At 46.2% G+C, this 21,030-nt stretch overlaps 2 protein-coding genes across 7 annotated transcripts in view; one reads left to right on the top strand and one right to left on the bottom strand.

The window, feature by feature from the left end:
• Window positions 1-2,097: 2,097 nt before the first annotated feature.
• On the bottom strand, window positions 2,098-15,817 carry LOC121537979 (polynucleotide 5'-hydroxyl-kinase NOL9-like). Of its 5 annotated transcripts, none has more exons than XM_041845672.2 (12): window positions 15,314-15,817; window positions 14,071-14,286; window positions 13,744-13,874; window positions 13,447-13,588; window positions 7,775-7,871; window positions 7,565-7,695; window positions 7,201-7,362; window positions 6,747-7,002; window positions 6,374-6,488; window positions 5,981-6,155; window positions 3,060-3,193; window positions 2,098-2,764 (listed from the first exon to the last, which is right to left on the bottom strand). In XM_041845672.2, the coding sequence occupies exons 4-12, from the start codon at window positions 13,562-13,564 to the stop codon at window positions 2,642-2,644; spliced, it is 1,311 nt and encodes a 436-aa protein (XP_041701606.2). In that variant the 5' UTR covers window positions 13,565-13,588; window positions 13,744-13,874; window positions 14,071-14,286; window positions 15,314-15,817; the 3' UTR covers window positions 2,098-2,641. The 5 variants fall into 5 exon arrangements, with proteins under 5 accessions (XP_041701606.2, XP_041701607.2, XP_041701609.2 ...); XM_041845673.2 differs by having other exon boundaries at window positions 15,354-15,817; XM_041845675.2 differs by having other exon boundaries at window positions 15,505-15,817.
• LOC121537977 (telomere zinc finger-associated protein-like) overlaps window positions 14,733-21,030 on the top strand; it is an 8,411-nt gene continuing 2,113 nt past the window's right edge. The window contains exons 1-7 of one of the 2 annotated variants that reach the window (XM_041845669.2): window positions 14,733-14,989; window positions 16,740-17,564; window positions 17,817-18,145; window positions 19,807-19,924; window positions 20,434-20,526; window positions 20,643-20,729; window positions 20,872-21,026. In XM_041845669.2, the coding sequence (XP_041701603.1) occupies window positions 16,800-17,564; window positions 17,817-18,145; window positions 19,807-19,924; window positions 20,434-20,526; window positions 20,643-20,729; window positions 20,872-21,026 (1,547 nt within the window). In that variant the 5' untranslated portion in view covers window positions 14,733-14,989; window positions 16,740-16,799. Of the gene's footprint in view, window positions 14,990-16,170; window positions 16,313-16,739; window positions 17,565-17,816; window positions 18,146-19,806; window positions 19,925-20,433; window positions 20,527-20,642; window positions 20,730-20,871; window positions 21,027-21,030 lie in introns of those variants that run through there. The other variant, XM_041845668.2, reaches the window with a different exon arrangement.

The raw sequence follows: 21,030 nt of genomic DNA, 5'->3' as shown, positions 1-21,030 counted from the left end.
TGGGGGTGCTTTGCTGCAGGAGGGACTGGTGCACTTCACAAAATAGATGGCATCAGGAGGAAGGACAATTATGTGGATATATTGAAGCAACATCTCAAGACATCAGTCAGGAAGTTAAAGCTTGGTCGCAAATGGTCTTCCAAATGGACAATGACCCCAAGCATACTTCCAAAGTTGTGGCAAAATGGCTTAAGGACAACAAAGTCAAGGTATTGGAGTGGCCATCACAAAGCCCTGACCTCAATCCTATAGAAAATGTGTGGGCAGAACTGAAAAAGCGTGTGCAAGCAAGGAGGCCTACAAACCTGACTCAGTTACACCAGCTCTGTCAGGAGGAATGGGCCAAAATTCACCCAATTTATTGTCGGAAGCTTGTGGAAGGCTACCCGAAACATTTGACCCAAGTTACAATTTTTTAAAGGCAATGCTACCAAATAGTAATTGAGTGTATGTAAACCTCTGACCCACTGGGAATGTGATGAAATAAATAAAAGCTGAAATAAATCACTACTATTATTCTGACATTTCACATTCTTAAAATAAAGTGGTGTTCCTAACTGACCTAAGACAGGGAATTTTACTAGGATAAAATGTCAGGAATTGTGAAAAACTGAGTTTAAATGTATTTGGCTAAGGTGTATGTAAACCTCAGACTTCAACTGTATCTACCGTAGCTTTGATTGGACTGATCATGTCAACATCATACTTTCAAAATCTTAGCTAGCAAGCTAGACAAGCAGTCATCATGAATCAAGTCGACAATCTACTGGCAAATCCTTTAAAATGTTTGTCATATGAAGAGAAATTATAGATAAAACGTGTCGGTGCTCATCAGCCATTGGACATAAACATTACACAACAAGTTGGAAATCGCAAATTCAACAATGAGTGGTTTGTAAGGAATCAGTGGCTAACTGCAAGCGTTGCAAAGCAATCACTAGCTTGCTATTCAGTGGAGTGGGTGTGTGGTCCTAGTCTGGGTTTAAGGGTCTCTTTTCCAAGCTTAAAAGGATAAACGTTCAACAAGGGCAATAAAAGGTTGAATACATTGGCCATGCTGTCAATCCAGCAAACAACTGGAAACTCGGAACTGGGAAATCTCAGACTTCAGTGAGTTCACGACATCTGGGAACTCTGAAAAAATACAGTCATCCAACTCGGAATTCCAAGTCGGGAACTCAGGCCTCTTTCTAGAGCGCCGACCGGAAGATCACTGACGTCATGATTCGACCTTGTTTTTTTCAGAGTTCCCAATTGTCTTGAAAGCACCATAAATTCAGAGAATGCCCGACTTTGATGACAAAGTTTGATGACAAAATTTGCCCACAAGGAGGACCACCACACCACCTTCCTGTTCAAGTGAGCACAGCACAAGGTGAGTCCAAAAATGTATTTTATGCTGCTGCATAAATTATGTAATATGCCAGGGAGATATGTATACTGTAGCTAAGAAAGTAATACTAAGTGTATGTTGTGTAGTAAGCTGTTAGTAACCCATGTGCCTCACCCTGATAATTTGGTCCCTTTCCCCCTCATAACTTTGGATACTGTTCTGACTTGGTGGTGCACATGTAGGCTATAGCCTGTTTTAGAGAAATGTCATCATTGAATTTTGTAAGAGCTGCTTATATGCTCCCTTTATTTATCCTACGGTTCTGACTTGGTGTACAGGGTGAATACTGTAAGAACGGCCCATGTTCTGAATTCTGTCGCTGTACATTTCAAAAGTGCTGAAAAAATAGTTATATAGACTACATCCGTCCTAGCTCGCTCATTAATGTCTTAATCGAAATTACAGATTGCCTCTTATCCGCTCGTCGTCCCCCTTATGCCAGTTTGTACATCTCAATTGTCAGTAGAAACCACATTTGTTTAATCAAGTCAGCCATTTCAGCTATGTTTTTTAAAAAAGGCAGTAAATGAGGCTGAATGAACTGTTTCGCTGCTAGACAAGGCTCCGCTGATAGCCAGGTGTAGCAGTGGTAAGGATTCACTCCATGGTGCTGAAAAGAAAGCTCTGCTGTTGGGACAGCTTTATGCAGGCCCTAACAGTTTGTGGGCACAGTTTGTTACCATTATAGTGCAATTAATGTATTGTTTAGTGTTGTGTAGTGGCTTTACTGGCATGCCCCACCAAGATTTACAAACTAAAATCGCCACTGATCATCACACACAGCCTTGCTTTTATACGCAATAAGTCTGTTTGATGGAAACACATCTCTGGTGGGAAAATGTGCATATTGTTTTATGCAGATTTTAGAATATTGGCATGAAAATCTGTCACCAATTGGATGGAAACCTAGCTTGTGTACGAAATGACACAATATTCCTTTATTGTGCACTACTTTTTACCAGTGTAATATGGTGATTGAAGAACAAGGTCAACCCAATTGACCCATACAAGAAGCAGGTGGCCTTCACATCCATAGCCATCTTCAGAAGAGTGGTCTGGAGCGTAAGAACGCCTGGAGTCACTCACTCACGGCAACTCCACAATCCTCCTATCTCCTGAACCTTCTCTTCTGTTCTGTACATTCAACGGCCTTGACTCTGGCCTTGGTGTTTGAAGTCAGTAAACAAGGAAGGTAAAAAAGATTCAGATTTCTTGCTGTGAAACCATAGTCTCTGCGCCCAAAAACAATCATTTTGCTTTATTCATCTGGCCAGGTCTTGCAAGCCCCTTGAAGACGTGAATCTTCCCAGCACCGGTTAGCTCAAAGCTGTAGTCCGTTTTGACGTAGGGAGTCTCTCCCACAATTCCTGTCTGTAACAGAAAGAAGATAAAGCAAGGATATGTAGCAAGAATGAGTGACTGAACCAAAACAACCTGATAGCTAAAGGCTGAAACCGACACAGAGGAACAGGACAGTCCTGCAAATATTTGAATGGTTGGGTTTGGGCAGTTGTGATTTTGCAGTTTTTCATGTATATGTTTAATAATAGTTGATATTTGAGTGTCAAAGTCAAACAAAGACATCTTACAGATGATTGAGGAGCGGAGAGTACAACACTGCAGTGTTTAGATTGCTTAATGTTTGGGATGTATCCTCTTGTCTTACCTGCCCTGTGAGGAGGATGTTGGGCAGTGTGACAGCACCCAGCAGAAGACAGTTGACCTGACGGAGGACTGAGGGAGCTACAGGTGTAACCAGGAAGTACAGTCCACGTGCCATGTCCACACCCCGAAGGACACCTGCAGAGAACAGAGGGAGATCCTCAACTGCATACTCCTCGCATCCTCTCTCCTCGCCTCCTTCTCAAAACCCATTGGAGAAGGACCTCTGGATTTCTCATCCAATGGGTTTTGAGAAGGAGGCGAGAGGACGCGAGGAGAATGCAATTAAGATTCTCCCAGAGAGAAATGCAATTTAATATATTACCCACACCTTAGAGTTTTGTTATCCCTCCCTCCAAACATTAATTCAATGAGTTATTAATCCATGATGGGGAGATGCCAAACGGTATTACTGTTCTGGGCTAAATAGATGACAGTTGTCCACACAGAACAGTGACAGACTATAACATGTCAGAGGAGGCTGGTGGGGGGAGTTATAGGAGGACGGGCTCATTGTAATGGCTGGAATGGAAGATAATAAATTCCATTACAATGAGCCAGTCCTCCTATGGCTCCTCCCACCAGCCTTCTCTGTTACGTGTATGGGTAATGGGCATAGACCTACAGTACCAGTCAAAAGTTTGGACACACCTACTCATTCAAGGGTTTTTCTTTATTTTTACTATTTTCTACATTGTAGAATGATAGTGAAGACATCAAAACTATGAAATAACACATATGGAATCATGTAGTAACCAAAATATATTTTATATTTGAGATTCTTCAAAGTAGCCACCCTTTGCCTTGATGACAGCTTTGCACACTCTTGGCATTCTCTCAACCAGCTTCACCTGGAATGCTTTTCCAACAGTCCTTCACTCTCAAATAAAATAAAATTTTATTGGCCACATGCGCTGAATACAACAGGTGCAGACATTACAGTGAAATGCTTACTTACAGCCCTTAACCAACAGTGCATTTATTTTTTATAAAAAAAGTAGAATAGAACAACAAAAAAGTGTTGAGAAAAAAAGAGCTGAAGTAAAATAAAATAACAGTAGGGAGTCTAGATATACAGGGGGGTACCGGTGCAGAGTCAATGTGCGGGGGCACCGGCTAGTTGAGGTAGTTGAAGTAATATGTACATGTGGGTAGAGTTAAAGTGATTATGCATAAATAATTAACAGAGTAGCAGCAGCGTAGAAAGATGGGGTGGGGGCAGTGCAAATAGTCCGGGTAGCCATGATTAGCTGTTCAGGAGTCTTATGGCTTGGGGGTAGAAGCTGTTGAGAAGTCTTTTGGACCTAGACTTGGCACTCCGGTACCGCTTGCCGTGCGGTAGCAGAGAGAACAGTCTATGACTAGGGTGGCTGGAGTTTTTGACAATTTTGAGGGCCTTTCTCTGACACCGCCTGGTATAGAGGTCCTGGATGGCAGGAAGCTTGGCCCCAGTGATGTACTGGGCCGTACGCACTACCCTCTGTAGTGCCTTGGGGTCGGAGGCCAAGCAGTTGCCATACCAGGCGGTGATGCAACCGGTCAGGATGCTCTCAATGGTGCAGCTGTAGAATCTTTTGAGGGTCTGAGGACCCATGCCAAATCTTTTCAGTCTCCTGAGGGGGAATAGGCTTTCTTGGTGTGTTTGGACCATTATAGTTCATTGGTGATGTGGACACCAAGGAACTTGAAGCTCTCAACCTGTTCCACTACAGCCCCGTCGATGAGAATGGGGGCGTGCTCAGTCCTCTTTTTTTTCTTCCTGTAGTCCACAATCATCTCCATTGTCTTGGTCACGTTGAGGGAGAGGTTGTTATCCTGGCACCACACGCCACTCTGCGGTCCAACCCATCCCAAACCATCTCAATTGGGTTGAGGCCGGGTGATTGTGGAGGCCAGGTCATCTGATGCAGCACTCCATCACTCTCCTTCTTGGTCAAATAGCCCTTACAGAGCCTGGAGGTGTGTTGGGTCATTGTCCTGTTGAAAAACAAATGATAATCCCACTAAGCGCAAACCAGATGGGATGCCGTATCGCTGCAGAATGCAAATCTGGCTCAACAGACCAAAGGACAGATTTCCACTGGTCTAATGTCCATTGCTCGTGTTTCTTGGCCCAAGCAAGTCTCTTCTTCTTATTGGTGTCCTTTAGTAGTGGTTTCTTTGCAGCAATTCGACCATGAAGGCCTGATTCACGCAGTCTCCTCTGAACAGTTGATGTTGAGATGTGTCTGTTACTTGAACTCTGTGAAGCATTTATTTGGGCTGCAATTTCTGAGGCAAGTAACTCTAATGAACTTATCCCCTGCAGCAGAGGTAAATCTGGGTCTTCCATTCCTGTGGCGGTCCTCATAAGAGCCAGTTTCATTATAGCGTTTGATGGTTTTTGCGACTGCACTTGAAGAAACTTTCAAAATTCTTGAAATGTTCCATATTGACTGACCTTCATGTCTTAAAGTAATGATGGACTGTCGTTTCTCTTTGCTTTTTTTAGCTGTTCTTGCCATAATATGGACTTGTTCTTTTATCAAATAGGGCTATCTTCTGTATACCAACCCTACGTTGTCACAACACAACTGATTGGCTCAAACGCATTAAGGAAAGAAATTCCACAATTTAACTTAACAAGGCACACCTGTTAATTGAAATGCATTCCAGGTGACTACCTCATGAAGCTGGTTGAGAGAATGCCAAGAGTGTGCAAAGCTGTCATCAAGGCAAAGGGTGGCTACTTTGAAGAATCTCAAACATCAAATATATTTTGATTTGTTTAACACTTTTCTGGTTACTACATGATTCCATGTGTTATTTCATAGTTTTGATGTCTTCACTATTATTCTACAATGTAGAAAATAGTAAAAAGAAAAGAAAAACCCTTGAATGAGTAGGTGTGTCCAAACCTTTGACTGGTATTGTATATATACTTACCAAAGCCCACACAGGGACAGACAGGGGTTTGGGAGATCAGAACTGGGCCTGCCCTGCCTGATACCTTCTCATTCAGACAGCACAGCCCCACCAGACTGGCATTGGCAGTGTAGAGCACATGAGTTGGTGCCACCTCACAGTGCGTCACACCCACAGCCACTGCTGAATGGGGAACCTGCATGGAGAGGACAAGGGAGGGACATAGTGGAATTAGTATATTAGAATATTCTAAAAGGTAAAAATATTACAGACTTGAATCATATGCTTATCATACACAGATATTAATAAAAGTGATTTGGCGCGAGCAGGTCGGCAGAACACCGCACTTATCAATTACATCATCGCTACAGAGTGTGGCTACATTCTTCTCTAAAAGTTGTTCTGATTTCTTACCTGGTAGGGGGTGAAGCCATGCAGGGGTCTGACGGAGCCTGGTTCAGGGGACTGCAACTGGCTGAAGTAGCCCAGCAGAGCCAGGTCACGCTGCTCGTTGCTACGCTGGTGTCTCCTGTGGAAGAAAAACACACACCGGGGGGAGGAGAGAGAGAGAGAGAGAGAGAGAGAGAGAGAGAGAGAGGTGAACTCAGAGAAGTAGGGCAAGAAAATCTCTGACAAAGGCTTATACATCAGCTTAATGAACAAGTGATACTGGCAAGTGCAAAGTGGGTTTGTCTTTTCTCTAAAGAAAAGGGCAAGTATCTTCCTTCAGCAGAAAAATATATATCCATGGCAACCAAGAAAGCTGTTGTCTTGTTAGGACTCTTACATTTCGCCCGGGCGCCCCGCTCCTTCAAACTCTGAGTGAATACCGAATAGAGTGTAACTCCACTGGGCAGGATGGGTTCCAGAGTTGTCCTCCCCCAGGGCTGACTGGGCAGGAGGGTGTGTCTGCCAGCCATGTGATGACCTCAGGAACTCAGGGGTGAGTTGGGGGCACATTACTTTATCCCCACTACTGAGCTGCACCACGTGAGAGACGGAGCAGAGGCGAATGATGTCCACCAGCAACTGAAAGCCAAAACCTGAAGAGGCAGACACATGTTAACATGTCAGTATAAAAAATTCAACAAAAAAAGTATGAATTACTAGGCATTATTTATTTGTTAACATGTGTGCTTGCTTTCCCCCCTTTTTGAGGATTGGGCGAAACATGAACATGACAGTTTGTGACAAATGTAGGTCACAAACTGTCAGGTTGCCAAGAATACTGCGTTACTGACCTTTGACCCAGCCCATTGTGTTGATGACTATGGGCGTCTCTCCTTTATACAAGCGCCACAGGGACTTGAGAGACTCCAGATAGCGGTCCAGGTCTGTTTCACAGGACGACTGGCCATATAAGATCATGTGCTCTGGGGCCCACTGGTGTGTGAAGGGGGGTCCTGGAAACCACAAGACAGACAGACAAGGGTTCAATAGGGTTAGTTAAGACCCCAAACATTTATAGAACCAATGACAATATTGGGGATATGCAAGTAGTTCATGTGCATTTGCCATTTGAGTAATGAATGCATTGGAAATCGTATTCATTGCACTAAAATGTATTGCACATGTGATTGTGATGGAAGGCAGTACAGTACATACCCAGCAGTGGCTCTCTGACAGTAGATAGGGAGAGACAACATGAGGGAGTGAACTCTGTCTGGCCCAGGTCACACTCCAGGTATTCTACACTTGCAGTGCTGCGCACACACACGCACAATGACACACACACACTGGGTTATTGCTATGGGCATTGTATCACTGCATAACCTTTCAACCAAATAAACATAAAGTAACAAACACACTACTCACTGGTTTAGTAAGGTATTGATAAGGTGACAGTTGAAGGTGGACTTCCCAACATTCTTAGCACCACATACTAGAATAACTGGACAGCCATCTAGCTCCTCTGTAGATGGAAAATAACAACAGTCAATAAGTCATCCAGTTAAAACATCTCAGTATCCCTCATGTGGAATACAAGTTGTATTATACAACAGAAACGTTGTGGCGAAATCCTGCACGGAGCCTTCACCGTGCGCTGCCACTTTAAGAGCGCATCAGTAGTCAGGAAGGAGGAAATAAAGATAGCTCTTCCAGCTCTGTGTGGGGGCTCTTGGTTGGCGTGGCGGTTTTGACAGTGTGTGCAACTCTTTGCAGAAGTCATGTTTATTTTCAGCGTGTTTAGTTTGTAAAGTGTTGAAGTCAATCGCTGGTGTTACCGCTCAAAGTCGTGTTTGAATCGCTCTTGTCATTGATCGCATGGATTAGTAGCAACATTGTTGCGAAGCTTTGACAAACAAACCAACAGGTGTATCAGACGGACAGACAGTGCAGCTGCAAGCTTGAAGTCAACAGCTACTCCCGTGTACACCTGTGTCACGGCTGGGTCCGCCCCTATATATAGACTCCATGGCTGCGACACACGTTCTCTACATCATTTTTGAGGCGCCTCTAGCACCGTAGAGGATTGGAGTGATCCATATAGCTCACATAACCGTGGTTACATACATAACCTTCATTATGTTTCACTATATTGGATCACTCCAATATATTGGTATACCCGTACCAGATTTAGTCGGTGCTAGAGGGACCTGGCCAGCCAGCGGCGAAGTCTCAGCGTGGAACCGAGACGCAGGGGCCGTCAATGTGGAAGGGGGGTTCCGGCACAGTCCCCAGAAGGGGAGGCGACGCCCAGGACCGCTGAACCAACCGCAGAGGGAGGTGCCACATTTACCCGATAGTACCTAGCAAAGGTGCAAGAGGAAGCCCAGCTGGCCGCAGCACAGATATCAGCTCGGGGCACTCCTCTCAGTAGATCCCAGGACGCAGCCACACCTCGTGTTGAATGTGCCAACACAGATCCCAGCACTGGCCTGCCAGCCAGGTGGTATGCTGTCGTAATCGTGTCCATCATCCATTGAGAGAGCCTCTGCTTTGATAGCCCAGCCCCCAGGACTCTTTCACCATAGCAGACAAAGAGCTGGTCTGTTGTTCTCACTGACCGTGTCCGCTTCACATAGGCAGCCAGTGCCCGCACAGGGCACAGCATGCCGGAGGGTGGCCCAGACTCCCCGTAAGCAGACAGGATAAAAGGGATGTTCACATGCCTGTCTGACAGAGCCTTTGGGAGGAATGAAGGGTTGGGCGGCGAGGTATACTCCTCCCACGACGTCCATCCGGTAGCACTCAGAACTTACCGAAAAAGCATGGAGCTCACCCACCCTCTTCATGGAAGGAATCGCTACCAAGAAAACCCCCTTCATAGAGAGGTGTTTCAGGGAGGCAGACTCCAACGGTTCGAAAGGCGGCTTTGCCAAAGCTGCCAAGACCACATCCAGATCCCAGCTCACCATAGAGCGGATCCTAGCTGGACGCAGGCGACGAACCTCCTTCATAAACCTGGAGACCAAGGGATGGCGCCCCAACTGGCCTGTCCATCCAACCCACATGGCAGGCAGATATAGCGGCCAAATACCCTCTCAGTGTAGAGGCTGCCAAGCCCTCATCCAAGCAAGACTGCAGGTATTGGAGGACATACTGTACCCCGCATGACTCGGGCACAACCTCAATACCAGTGCACCAAGAGCAGAACAACCGCCAGCGCAACTGGTATGCCGCGGTTGTAGCCGGTGCCCTTGCGCTCTGCATGGTGTTCATTATGCCCTCCTGTAGTCCTAACATGGACCATTGGTGCCGTTCAGCGGCCAAGCCCACAGACTGAGGCGGTGCGGTCTCGGATGCCACAGAGTTCCCCCGGCCTGAGACAGCAGGGAGGCAAACAGGTCCACCTGTGCCCTCCCGAACTTGTCCCACAGGTGCTGCACCACCTGGGAATGTAGGCTCCAGTCCCAAGGTGGCGGGCCCTCCCTCAAGACCATATCCGCTGCCACATTCAGGATGGCAGGTACGTACATGCGCTGCGCATAGAGATGCCAGACGTCCCTGAGCCCAGAGAAGGCGCTCCCGTGCCATAAGGAGACGGTGGGTCCTCAGTCCACCCTGATGGTTGATGTAAGCCACCACTGTGGTGTTGTCCATTCTCACCAGGACATGTCTTCCCTTCAGACATGGAAGGAAAGACCGCAGGGCCAGCAGTACAGCTCGGAGCTCTAGTGTATTGATGTGCCTGCCGCTCCAAGGGGGGTAACCAACAGCCGCTGGCTGACCTGCCGTTGGTCACACCCCCACAGCCGATCTTGGAGGCGTCTGTGTCGACAAGCTCCCGGGCAGCACATCCTCAGCATCTCCACCCCACCTGAGAGAAAGGAGCGACAGCGCCACCTCAACAATGCCCTGAGGCACTGTGCGGTCACCCACAGCTGGCGGTGGCGCTTCGGGTGCAGCCGGTGGGAGTTGAACCACCGTTGAGGAAGCCAGAGATGGAGCAGGCCCAGGGGAATCAGCAACGAGGCCGCCGTCAGCAAGCCCAACAGGCATTGGCAGGTCAGGGCGGATACCACCCGCCCCTGCCGAAAGTGGTCGAGGCAAGATAAGATCGCCTGATCCCTGATCAGTCGCAGGTTCCGCCCTATAATCTCCCGGAGGCAGAGTGACTCCGCAACATAACTCCATGGTCCAGTCTCTGCTGTGAGTCGGAAGCGTCGCCTGGCAGAGGTCCAGCTCTCCTGCAAGGCCTCGCGGAACTCAGCAGAGATGGGGACAGATGAAGAGTCATCACTGTCCACCAGTTTGATGTTCAGTGCAGTGGCTACCCGAGTGAGTAGGCTCCTCATAGCCTCTTGAGCCGCTGGGTGCGATGAATGACAAAAAAACAGCAACCAGGTAATGGATTTGATTTATTTGTGTTTTTGTTTTACGCCAACTGCAATATTACCTAGCCGGTTTAATATCCAAGCAGCAAAAACAGCACCATATGATGGAGTAACTCCGTTAAGGAACTCCAAAGTTAATGTCTCAACGTAGTGGAAAGCCCTTGACGATACTCTTACACTCTGCAGGGGAAAGAACAAGAAAAACCCTGCAGGGTAATTAGCAGAGAACTCGCGACTATGGCGCGGGGAGCAGCATGTTAAAACAATTCACAACACACACATAGAACAAGCCAGTCGGCAAGTTGTGTAAGGTAAATTACAGTTTGTGCAGCGAGAGCCACCATACTTGTGCAGCGAGAGCCACCCGGACGCTTATAAGAAATCCCGCTATGCCTTCCGACGAACCATCAAACAGGCAAAGAGTCAATACCGGACTAAGATTGAATCGTACTACGCCGGCTCTGACACTCGTCGGATGTGGCAGGGCTCGAAAACTATTACAGACTACAAAAGGAAGCACAGCCGCGAGCTGCCCAGTGACACAAGCCTACCAGATGAGCTTAATCACTTCTATGCTCGCTTCAAGGCAAGCAACACTGAAGCATGCATGAGAGCACCAGCTGTTCCGGATGACTATGTGATCACGCTCTCCGTAGCCGATGTGAGTAAGACTTTTAAGCAGGTCAACATTCACAAGGCCGCAGGGCCAGACGGATTACCAGGATGTGTACTCCGAGCATGTGCTGACCAACTGGCAAGTGTCTTCACTGACATTTTCAACATGTCCTTGACTGAGTCTGTAATACCAACATGTTTCAAGCAGACCACCATAGTCCCTGTGCCCAAGGACACTAAGATAACCTGCCTAAATGACTACCGACCCGTAGCACTCACGTCTGTAGCCATGAAGTGCTCTGAAAGGCTGGTCATGGCTCACATCAACACCATTTTCCCAGAAACCCTAGACCCACTCCAATTTGCATACCGCCCCAACAGATCCACAGATGATGCAATCTCTATTGCACTCCATACTGCCCTTTCCCACGTGGACAAGAGGAACACCTACGTGAGAATGCTGTTAATTGACTACAGCTCAGCGTTCAACACCATAGTGCCCTCAAAGCTCATCACTAAGCTAAGGATCCTGGGACTAAACACCTCCCTCTGCAACTGGATCCTGGACTTCCTGACGGGCTGCCCCCAGGTGGTAAGCGTAGGTAACAACACATCTGCCACGCTGATCCTCAACACGGGGGCCCCTCAGGGGTGCGTGCTCAGTCCCCTCCTGTACTCTCTGTTCACCCATGACTACATGGCCAGGCACGACTCTAACACCATCATTACGTTTGCTGACGACACAACAGTGGTAGGCCTGATCACCGACAACGATGAGACAGCCTATAGGGAGGAGGTCCGAGACCTGGCCGTGTGGTGTCAGGATAACAACCTCTCCCTCAACGTGATCAAGACAAAGGAGATGATTGTGGACTACAGGAAAAAAAAAGAGGACTGAGCATGCCCCCATTCTCATCGACGGGGCTGTAGTGGAACAGGTTGAGAGCTTCAAGTTCCTTGGTGTCCACATCACCAAGAACTATCATGGTCCAAACACACCAAGACAGTCGTGAAGAGGGCACGACAAAGCCTATTCCCCCTCAGGAGACTGAAAAGATTTGGCATGGGTCCTCAGATCTTCTACAGAAGTTCTACAGCTGCACCATCGAGAGCATCCTGACTGGTTGCATCACCGCCTGGTATGGCAACTGCTCGGCCTCCGACCGCAAGGCACTACAGAGGGTAGTGCGTACGGCCCAGTACATCACTGGGACCAAGTTTCCTGCCATCCAGGACCTCTATACCAGGCAGTGTCAGAGGAAGGCACACGGAGTCGTAGTGTAACGCTAACGAAACACAAGTACGACAAACCACAGGCGGAAGATACAGATCAACCGCGCGCAGCGAGTGGAGCACTCAAAAGGAGGGGCTGGCCATGTGGCCAGCTGGTCCAGGCTGCAAACAGCCAGTGAGTATACTTCCACGCAAGATATTACACTTAACAGTGACTTACCAAGCGAACTTCAGAAAGTTTGTACCTCAAACCATACGGACGTCCGCCGAGAAAATGAAAGAACGTGTGTCGCGGCCATGGGGTCTATATATAGGGGCGGACCCCAGCCGTGACACAGGTGTACACGGGAGTAAATCTGTAAATCCTCACCTCGGATGTATCCCTCCACCGCGGAGTGATACTAATATATTGGAGTTATCCACTGGATGGTAAAACAGAATATTGCAAATTCTCTAAGGTTTATGACTGGGTTCTTTCTTGTCAATAGTTTCTATGAAGTTGCCTTTGAATTCCTCTGCCATTATTCTCATATGAGATATTATTGGTTGGGTTGCCATTGTGCTGTAACGTGTGTTTTAGATGGTGTGTCTTATCCTTTCTCTCCACTGGCAATCTGGCAAAGAGGCTACCCTCTAGGCAGTCTCTTCTGCTGATGTGTGTGTGTGTGTGTCTGGTAGTGGTACTCTATCTATCCTACTCTTTTCCTTTCGGCAGGGTTAATACCTGCCTGCCCCCCAAACAAAAATCTTAATCTTTACCCCTCTAACAATACCGCTACAACGTAACATGCTTGTCTATAGAAAAGGACTGAAGGGGACCTGTTTATCATGTTAAGATAGCAGGGCTGTGTGTGTGTTTACCTCCACAGGCGTTAACCAGGCTGCTGAGAGCCTCCCTGTAGGTCTGTGACATCACCATGCCTCCGGCTGCTTTCCGTAGTGGGGTCATGCCAACGCCAGAGAGCGGTGTGTCCAGCATGGCTGAGCTGTCTCGGATGTCTCTCTATCAATCAAATAAATCAAATGTATTTATAAAGCCATTTTTACATCAGCAGTTGTCACAAAGTGCTTCACAGTAACTCTACAAATAAGAGGCGTGTACAATAAAAGTCTATATGAAAGGGCTGTAGATAGATGGGACTGTCAGTGTCAACCCACTGAACTGAGTCCAAACAGCTCGTTGAGGTCTGGGAAACTGGTGAGGAACCGCGTCAGAGGGGTATCCAGGGGCTCCAGCAGGATCACACTGGAATCTGAATCTACTTCACTAAACAGCCTCTTACGAGTCTCTAAACAGAACACAAAAAATTAAGATTGGAGCAACCTTAAAGAGCAGCATTTAAACGCAAAACAAAACAATTTACTGCTTCAAGGGTGATCTAACTAGGCCTATAACTGTAAACAATCACTAAAAGAAGGCAGCTGAGGAAAGTATCATGCAAATAATTTCAAGGGTGCATGGTGTCATTCAAAGGCTCTCCTTACCTGAGAGGTACTTGCGGACAATGGCTTTGGCCACTAGATGGCTTTCTTGGTCTTGCTGGGGTTAGGGGAGTCCCCCAGTGCTGTGAGGGTGAGGGGGAAATGTGAGGAGGGGGAGAACAGCGGGTAGGACTGCTGACCCTCCTCAATGGTGAAACCATCCACCTCCACCCGACCGTACATAAATGATAGAAGGCACTTCCCCCTAAAACACAGGGTCTGCAGAAGAAAGAGATGAAGATGATTTATATAACTTTAATCCCACAGCATGGCCAAATTAATAATACCATGTAAGAAACAACACTGATGGTATTAGTGAAAAAACATCAGAGCAAGTAGCTTATGGCAGGGAGTGTAGTTGCCACTGAAAAGTCAAAAGTGTAGCCTAAAAGCCTGTGCACGTCCCTGACCCTGTTGCATCACCAGCACTGTGCGATTTTGGACGTGGTCTCGCTCTGCAGTGAACGAAAGCCGCCTCCTCTATCCAGCCAGGTGCTGCTTTGGCTGAGACAGAACTCTCCTGGCCGTCCATACGCTCTCCATCACCATTCTGATGTAGCTTGGCAAAGGAGCTCCAGTCTTGGGACTTGCCTGAGTCAATGCCCTGCTCTGAACCACCTACTCCCCTGTTGGTCAGGGGGTGAGTGGGGGTCCGTCCCCCGTGTCCGCCAGAGCCTTGACCTGTCTGAAGCACATTGCCTTGGCCTCCTTCAGTCTCTTCAGGTTATCCTGGTCCTTTCTAAGGTTAGATGCCTGGTGCTCTAGCTTGACCATGGCAGTGCTTGGGCTGAGGTTTGAAGAGTCTGAGTTGGGGATTTTGTTGGGCTTGAACCACTTGTCCTTATAGTGTTGCCTCATGGACATCTGCTTGGGATTGGATGGAGCTTTGTGCACTTTCATGGTACCTTATGGCTTTCCTTTCGTAAGTATGATGAATATGGGGGAAAATAGTTCAAAATGAACACAACAACTAATGCAATGGGCCAGCATCTAGCTATATGTACACACTACTAGGCTTTATAGTTAGCTAGTAAGCTAACATTGATTGTTGTTAGTGTAAATAAAACGTTAGCTGGATAAGTTAGTAACATAAATTGAGTTTCTTAGTTAAGGTGAATGAACACAGATGCTGCCCAATACTGCAGTGGTCAACGAATCTCTGGCTAGCTAGCCAACTAACATAACGTTACAGGTAGCTAAGGTTAGCTTAGCTAACTAGCCAGCAAACGTTATTGTGATATCTTACACCCGATCAGCAAGACAGAAGGTTGGATACCAAACAGTACCTCTCCGTAGATTCTCAAAAAGATGCTCGACGGTCCTCTATAGCTAAGAAATGCAAATCGTGTTGACACATTGCTTTATTATTAACTAACAAAACGGTTTCACCATGTGAAACAACCAGACGCCATCATCTGATTAAATTATTTGGCTAACCTGCATCCCACCGTAAACACCGTCGCCGGCTACAGAGTTCGCGTCCAAGTTAGCAAGCTCGTTTTGCAGTTATCTACCTCATATTAGTTAGATACTTAAAATAGCGTTAATTTTTTACATCATTAACCAGCAACGCAATCTGGAGACAAAATATCAACTGTAGGTGTAACTCAGACTAGACGGTCAAAACTAAAATGTTGTGTCTTCGCTCGTTACCACAGGCACAAAAGTCATAATTATGGCTAAACCTCGCCTATTTCTCTTCTTGAAATATGATGTTAAACCTTAATCCTAACCACACTGATAACCTTATGCCTACCCTTACGAAGACCAAAAAGCTCATGTTTGTTTTAATACATTTTTACGGCCATTTTGACTTTGTTGCTGTGGTAACTACGGATATTGCTAAAATATGATGAGCCTTTAAGGAGTTCACGCATGTACAGCTGTTCACGTAGCTAGCTGCTAGTGGAGTAGACAGACAGCTGAGCATGCATCCACAAAACTGAACATAAACTCGAGACAGATTTATCTAGACAAACCCAAACTAATGCAATTCTATAGATATACGATTGTATAATTTAAACGTGATGATTACATGCTAAGTTACCCACTATTTCAATTCAATTTCACAGCACCACGCTAGCCTAACCGTCACATCCGGTCCCTACCGCCTGGCCTGGACTAAAAAGAAACCAATCCATGTTCCTGAGACGTTAATCAAAATCACTTTTTATAAATTATATTATATTCACTGCACCATTCCGACAACTGATAGCAGTGATACGATTGTCAGCATCCTGCAAAGGTGAGGGTAACTCGCGTCTCTATTTCTGCTAAACAGATGAGAGTTTAGGGAGCGTCTGTATAATGTCTGAAACGTCGAGGTGCGTAGCTAGCTAGGGGTAGAGGCCTACCTACTAATTTCTAAGTATTGCATTTGTCTGTGTATAATCAACAAATTATATTTATTTCACTATTCAATTATTATATCATATAGCCACATGTGTTGGTATATTTGAAACTGTTCAACCCCTTGTGCAAATGTCCCATAAAGTGAATATCTAGCTAATAGTGTACTTCATCTGAAGTCTGGACTATATATTATGAATGACTGATGATGCTATTGCATTTTCAAGAATGCTAATAGCCTAATGATAGTAATAGAAGTTACAGACAGTAACCTATTTTCTATCAGTTTTTGTGAATTTGTATCTGTTTTATGACCCTTTCAGCTCCATGACACTGATTCCAGTGTCCCTTGCATAGCAGCAATCTATTGTCAAGGGTGAGAAATGCATTCAAAGGTGAATAGCAACCATGCCCAACGGGTTTTGTCCTTTCTGAATGAGCAGAGGAGTCTCAGCTGGTTCTGTGATGCCAAGCTGACTGTAGGAGGAGGTGGGAGGGTGTACAACGGCCATCGCAATATCCTGGCCTGTTTCAGTGGGCGGTTCCAGGAGTCTGAGCCAACCACCACCATGGTTAAGGAGGTCTCCCTCCCAGAGGAGTGCCCCACTGATGGCCTGGAACTGCTTCTAGACTTTTTCTACACAGGGGAGTTAAAACTTGACTCTCTGAATCTGGAGAATGTGCGACAGGCTGCAGACAGCCTATGTGTACCAGATGCGCTCGCACTTTGTCAGCAGTTTGCCACAGAAGGGATAGTCTCCCCAGAAGGACCGCAGTCTGCATATCTTCTGGCTGAAAATGATGGCTCAATCTCAGCTGTAATTTATGTGGAAACCAAGGCCCCCCTAAAAAGGGGGAGGCCCCCTAAAAAAAGAGGGAGGCCCAAGAAATCCCAAACCCCTTGTAGTGGCTCAAGTAAGAAGGATTGTCCGGAAGCTACTGCCACCACAACTGCCATCACAACTCGCTCTGGGAGTAGGGTGAAGGCCTCCAGAAGACTGCTTGGAGAGGGCCCCAGCTTGCATCTCCTGCCCCATGGGGGGACCACTAGCAGGGGGACTCCACCACTAGTTATTAGCCTGAAGGATAGGAGTGATGGGGCTGTGGAGGAGGGACAAAGCCTCCCTCAGCCTACAGATATAACAGAGGTAGGCTACAATACATTACCTTATCCTAAAGTGTTAACGTAAGAATGAGTGTGGAGGGAATGTGCCTACAGATTTGTAGGTTTTATACTAGAACTATACAGTTGGCCTATACCTTACTACAAGCACTTAGGCTATAGCTACAATATGATGGATGATGCATCAAATACTGTCTCCCAGTTGCAGGTGGATGGGCCAGAAGATGGGATGAATGACAGTAAAGATGATGATTCATTGTATTTGATTATTTGACAGGTAACGGACGTGGTCGGCAGCCTTGTAGCAGATTTGAGCTACAAAGCTAATTCTCATCTGCAGCCTCTTGATGAAGAAGACTATGATGATGATGATGGCAGTGGTGGTGATTTGGTGGAGGGGGTAGATGAGGACACTGATGAAGACTATGTGCCCCATGCCCTGCCTTCTACCTCCTCCAGCCCCAAAGGCAGACGTAAAGGACCAGGAAAAGCTGTCAATAAAGAGAACGGTGAAGGGGAAGCCAAGGGGTCTACAAAGGGCTCTGTTCAGTGCCCCACCTGCAATAAGACCTTCCTCAGCAAGTACTACCTCAAAGTACACAACAGGTATATACATAGAGTGGCTTGCAAAACTATTCACCCCCCTTGGCATTTTTCCTATTTTGTTGCCTTACAACCTGGAATTAAAATGGATTTTTTGGGGGGTTTGTATCATTTGATTTACACAACATGCCTACCACTTTGAAGATGCAAAATATATTTTTGTGAAACAAACAAGAAATAAGACAAAAAAACAGAACTTGAGCGTGCATAACTATTCACCCCCCCAAAGTCAATACTTTGTAGAGCCACCTTTTGCAGCAATTACAACTGCAAGTCTCTTGGGGTATATCTCTATAAGCTTGGCACATCTAGCCACTGGGATTTTTGCCCACTCTTCAAAGCAAAACTGCTCCAGCTCCTTCAAGTTGGATGGGTTCCGCTGGTGTACAGCAATCTTTAGGTCATACCACAGATTCTCAATTGGATTGAGGTCTGGGCTTTGACTAAGCCATTCCAAGACATTTAAATGTTTCCCCTTAAACCACTCAAGTGTTGCTTTAGCAGGACAATGCTTAGGGTCATTGTCCTGCTGGAAGGTGAACCTCCACCCAGGCTCAAATCTCTGGAAGTCTGAAACAGGTTTCCCTCAAGAATTTCCCTGTATTTAGCGCCATCCATCATTCCTTCAATTCTGACCAGTTTCCCAGTCCCTGACGATTAAAAACATCCCCACAGCATGATGCTGCCACCACCATGCTTCACTGTGGGGATGGTGTTCTCAGGGTGATGAGAGGTGTTGGGTTTGCACCAGACATAGCGTTTTCCTTGATGGCCAAAAAGCTCAATTTTAGTCTCATCTGACCAGAGTACCTTCTTCCATATGTTTGGGGAGTCTCCCACATGCCTTTTGGCAAACACCAAACGTGTTTGCTTATTTTTTTCTTTAAGCAATGGCTTTTTTCTGGCCACTCTTCCATAAAGCCCAGCTCTGTGGAGTATATGGCTTAAAGTGGTCCTATGGACAGATACTCCAATCTCCGCTGTGGAGCTTTACAGCTCCTTCAGGGTTATCTTTGGTCTCTTTGTTGCCTCTCTGATTAATGCCCTCCTTGCCTGGTCCGTGAGTTTTGGTGTCCGGCCCTCTCTTGGCAGGTTTGTTGTGGTGCCATATTCTTTCAATGTTTTAATAATGGATTTAATGGTGCTCAGTGGGATGTTCAAAGTTTCGGATATCTAGATTGCATACAGGTGGACTTTATTTAACTAATTATGTGAGTTCTGAAGGTAATTGGTTGCACCAGATCTTATTTAGGGGCATCATAGCAAAGGGGGTGAATACATATGCACGCACCACTTTTCCGTTATTTATTTTTTTGTTTTTGAAACAAGTTATTTTTTTCATTTCACTTCACCAATTTGGACTATTTTGTGTATGTCCATTACATGAAATCCAAATAAAAATCAATTTAAATTACAGGTTGTAATGCAACAAAATAGGAAAAACGCCAAAGGGGATGAATACTTTTGCAAGGCACTGTAACTGCTATCATATTGTATTGACTTTGCCAATCACTATGTTTATATTAAACAACCTTTGTCTTTAAAGGTTTGTCCTATTTAGATAAACTTTTATTTTGCAAGAAAGACCTGATTAATGAAAAAGACAGGTATTATTGAATGACTAGTGTGAATAGTGTGTTTTCTGTTCTTCCTGTGTTCCCCAGGTGTCATACAGGTGAGATGCCCTTTCCATGCTCTAAGTGTAGAAAGAGGTACTACAGGAAGGAGAATTTGATGGACCACCAGGCCAGGAACTGCAACTGTAGTGAAAAAATAGAAGCGGTGAGTGACCAGCAGGACCAAGGCCAAGTTTCCTAGGCACCAAAAGGAAGGAAACTGAGCATAAAGGGGAGGGACTACATTGACTTGTCCAATAAGTAAGTAGTCTTGCACGAGCCTTGGCTTATGCAAGCTGGAACGGCTCATAGGGCAGGAGCCTATCTCCTGTTTCTGTAGCGTGAGGCAGCTTGATGTACAAGTACACCCCCTGGACCAGACGCTAGTCTATCGCAGGGCCTTACCCCCAGTCTATCTCCTTAATGCTGAGTGCCAAGTGGAGACACATCAGGTCCCATTTTTACAGTCTTTGGTACGACTTGGCCAGGGATAGAACTCGCAACCTTCCAATCTCAGGACGGATATTCTAACCACAAGGCCACTGAGTTGTCCAATAAGAAATGTTCTTTTTCGTTTTCTGTGGCGAAACATTTTGCTACGGTGTACCCTAAGTGATACAATGCTTTAGGTTTTCCCTCATGTACTAAATATGTGTATTCTCATTGTTACTACAGGTACACAACTGCCTTCAATGCCACATGTCATTTGACAGATTGGTGGATCTACGTCTGCACACCGTCTCCCATACAGGGGAAATGCCCAATAAGGTCCAGCACCTACCACCTCACACCCTTGAACAAGCACACAGTACTGTGAACATGTCATTAATTGACATTGTAAGACTTCTCTCTCTTATTATCGCTTGATCTTGTATCTATTTCAGTGTACGTCATGCTCGGAACAATTCATGCATAAAAAAGATTTGAGAAATCACGAAATCAAAATCCACGGTGCACCCAAACCACATGCAGTAAGTCTTCTCTCTCTCCTTTGTGTTAATTGGTCTGCCTTTTCATGTATTCAAACCTTTATTGCCTCTGCATTATTGTCAAGATTTATGACTGCTTGCTTGCTGATCACCTTCTGACCTGTGATAATACTTTTTCCCACAGTGCTCTCTGTGCAGCAAAGCCTACCTGTCTAAAACAGAGCTGCGTCTGCATGAGGCGTCCAAGCATCGCGGCGAGAAGCTCTTTGTGTGTGAGGAGTGTGACCATCGAGCCTCCAGCCGACACGGCCTGCAGATGCACATCAAAGCCATTCACAGGTGG

Source organism: Coregonus clupeaformis, chromosome 24 (genome assembly GCF_020615455.1).
Source record: "Coregonus clupeaformis isolate EN_2021a chromosome 24, ASM2061545v1, whole genome shotgun sequence".
In the NCBI taxonomy this organism is placed as follows: domain Eukaryota; kingdom Metazoa; phylum Chordata; class Actinopteri; order Salmoniformes; family Salmonidae; genus Coregonus; species Coregonus clupeaformis.
This window is presented reverse-complemented; position numbering and strand designations above follow the sequence as displayed.

Excerpts from the sequence above, each read along its gene's own strand:
- LOC121537979 (XM_041845672.2), bottom strand. The coding sequence starts at position 13,564 with ATGCTGGACACACCGCTCTCTGGCGTTGGCATGACCCCACTACGGAAA. Across the intron at positions 7,003-7,200 it reads CACAATGGGCTGGGTCAAAG|GTTTTGGCTTTCAGTTGCTG; the intron begins GTCAGTAACGCA and ends CTGCCTCTTCAG. Across the intron at positions 6,156-6,373 it reads ATGGCTTCACCCCCTACCAG|GTTCCCCATTCAGCAGTGGC; the intron begins GTAAGAAATCAG and ends CTCTCCATGCAG.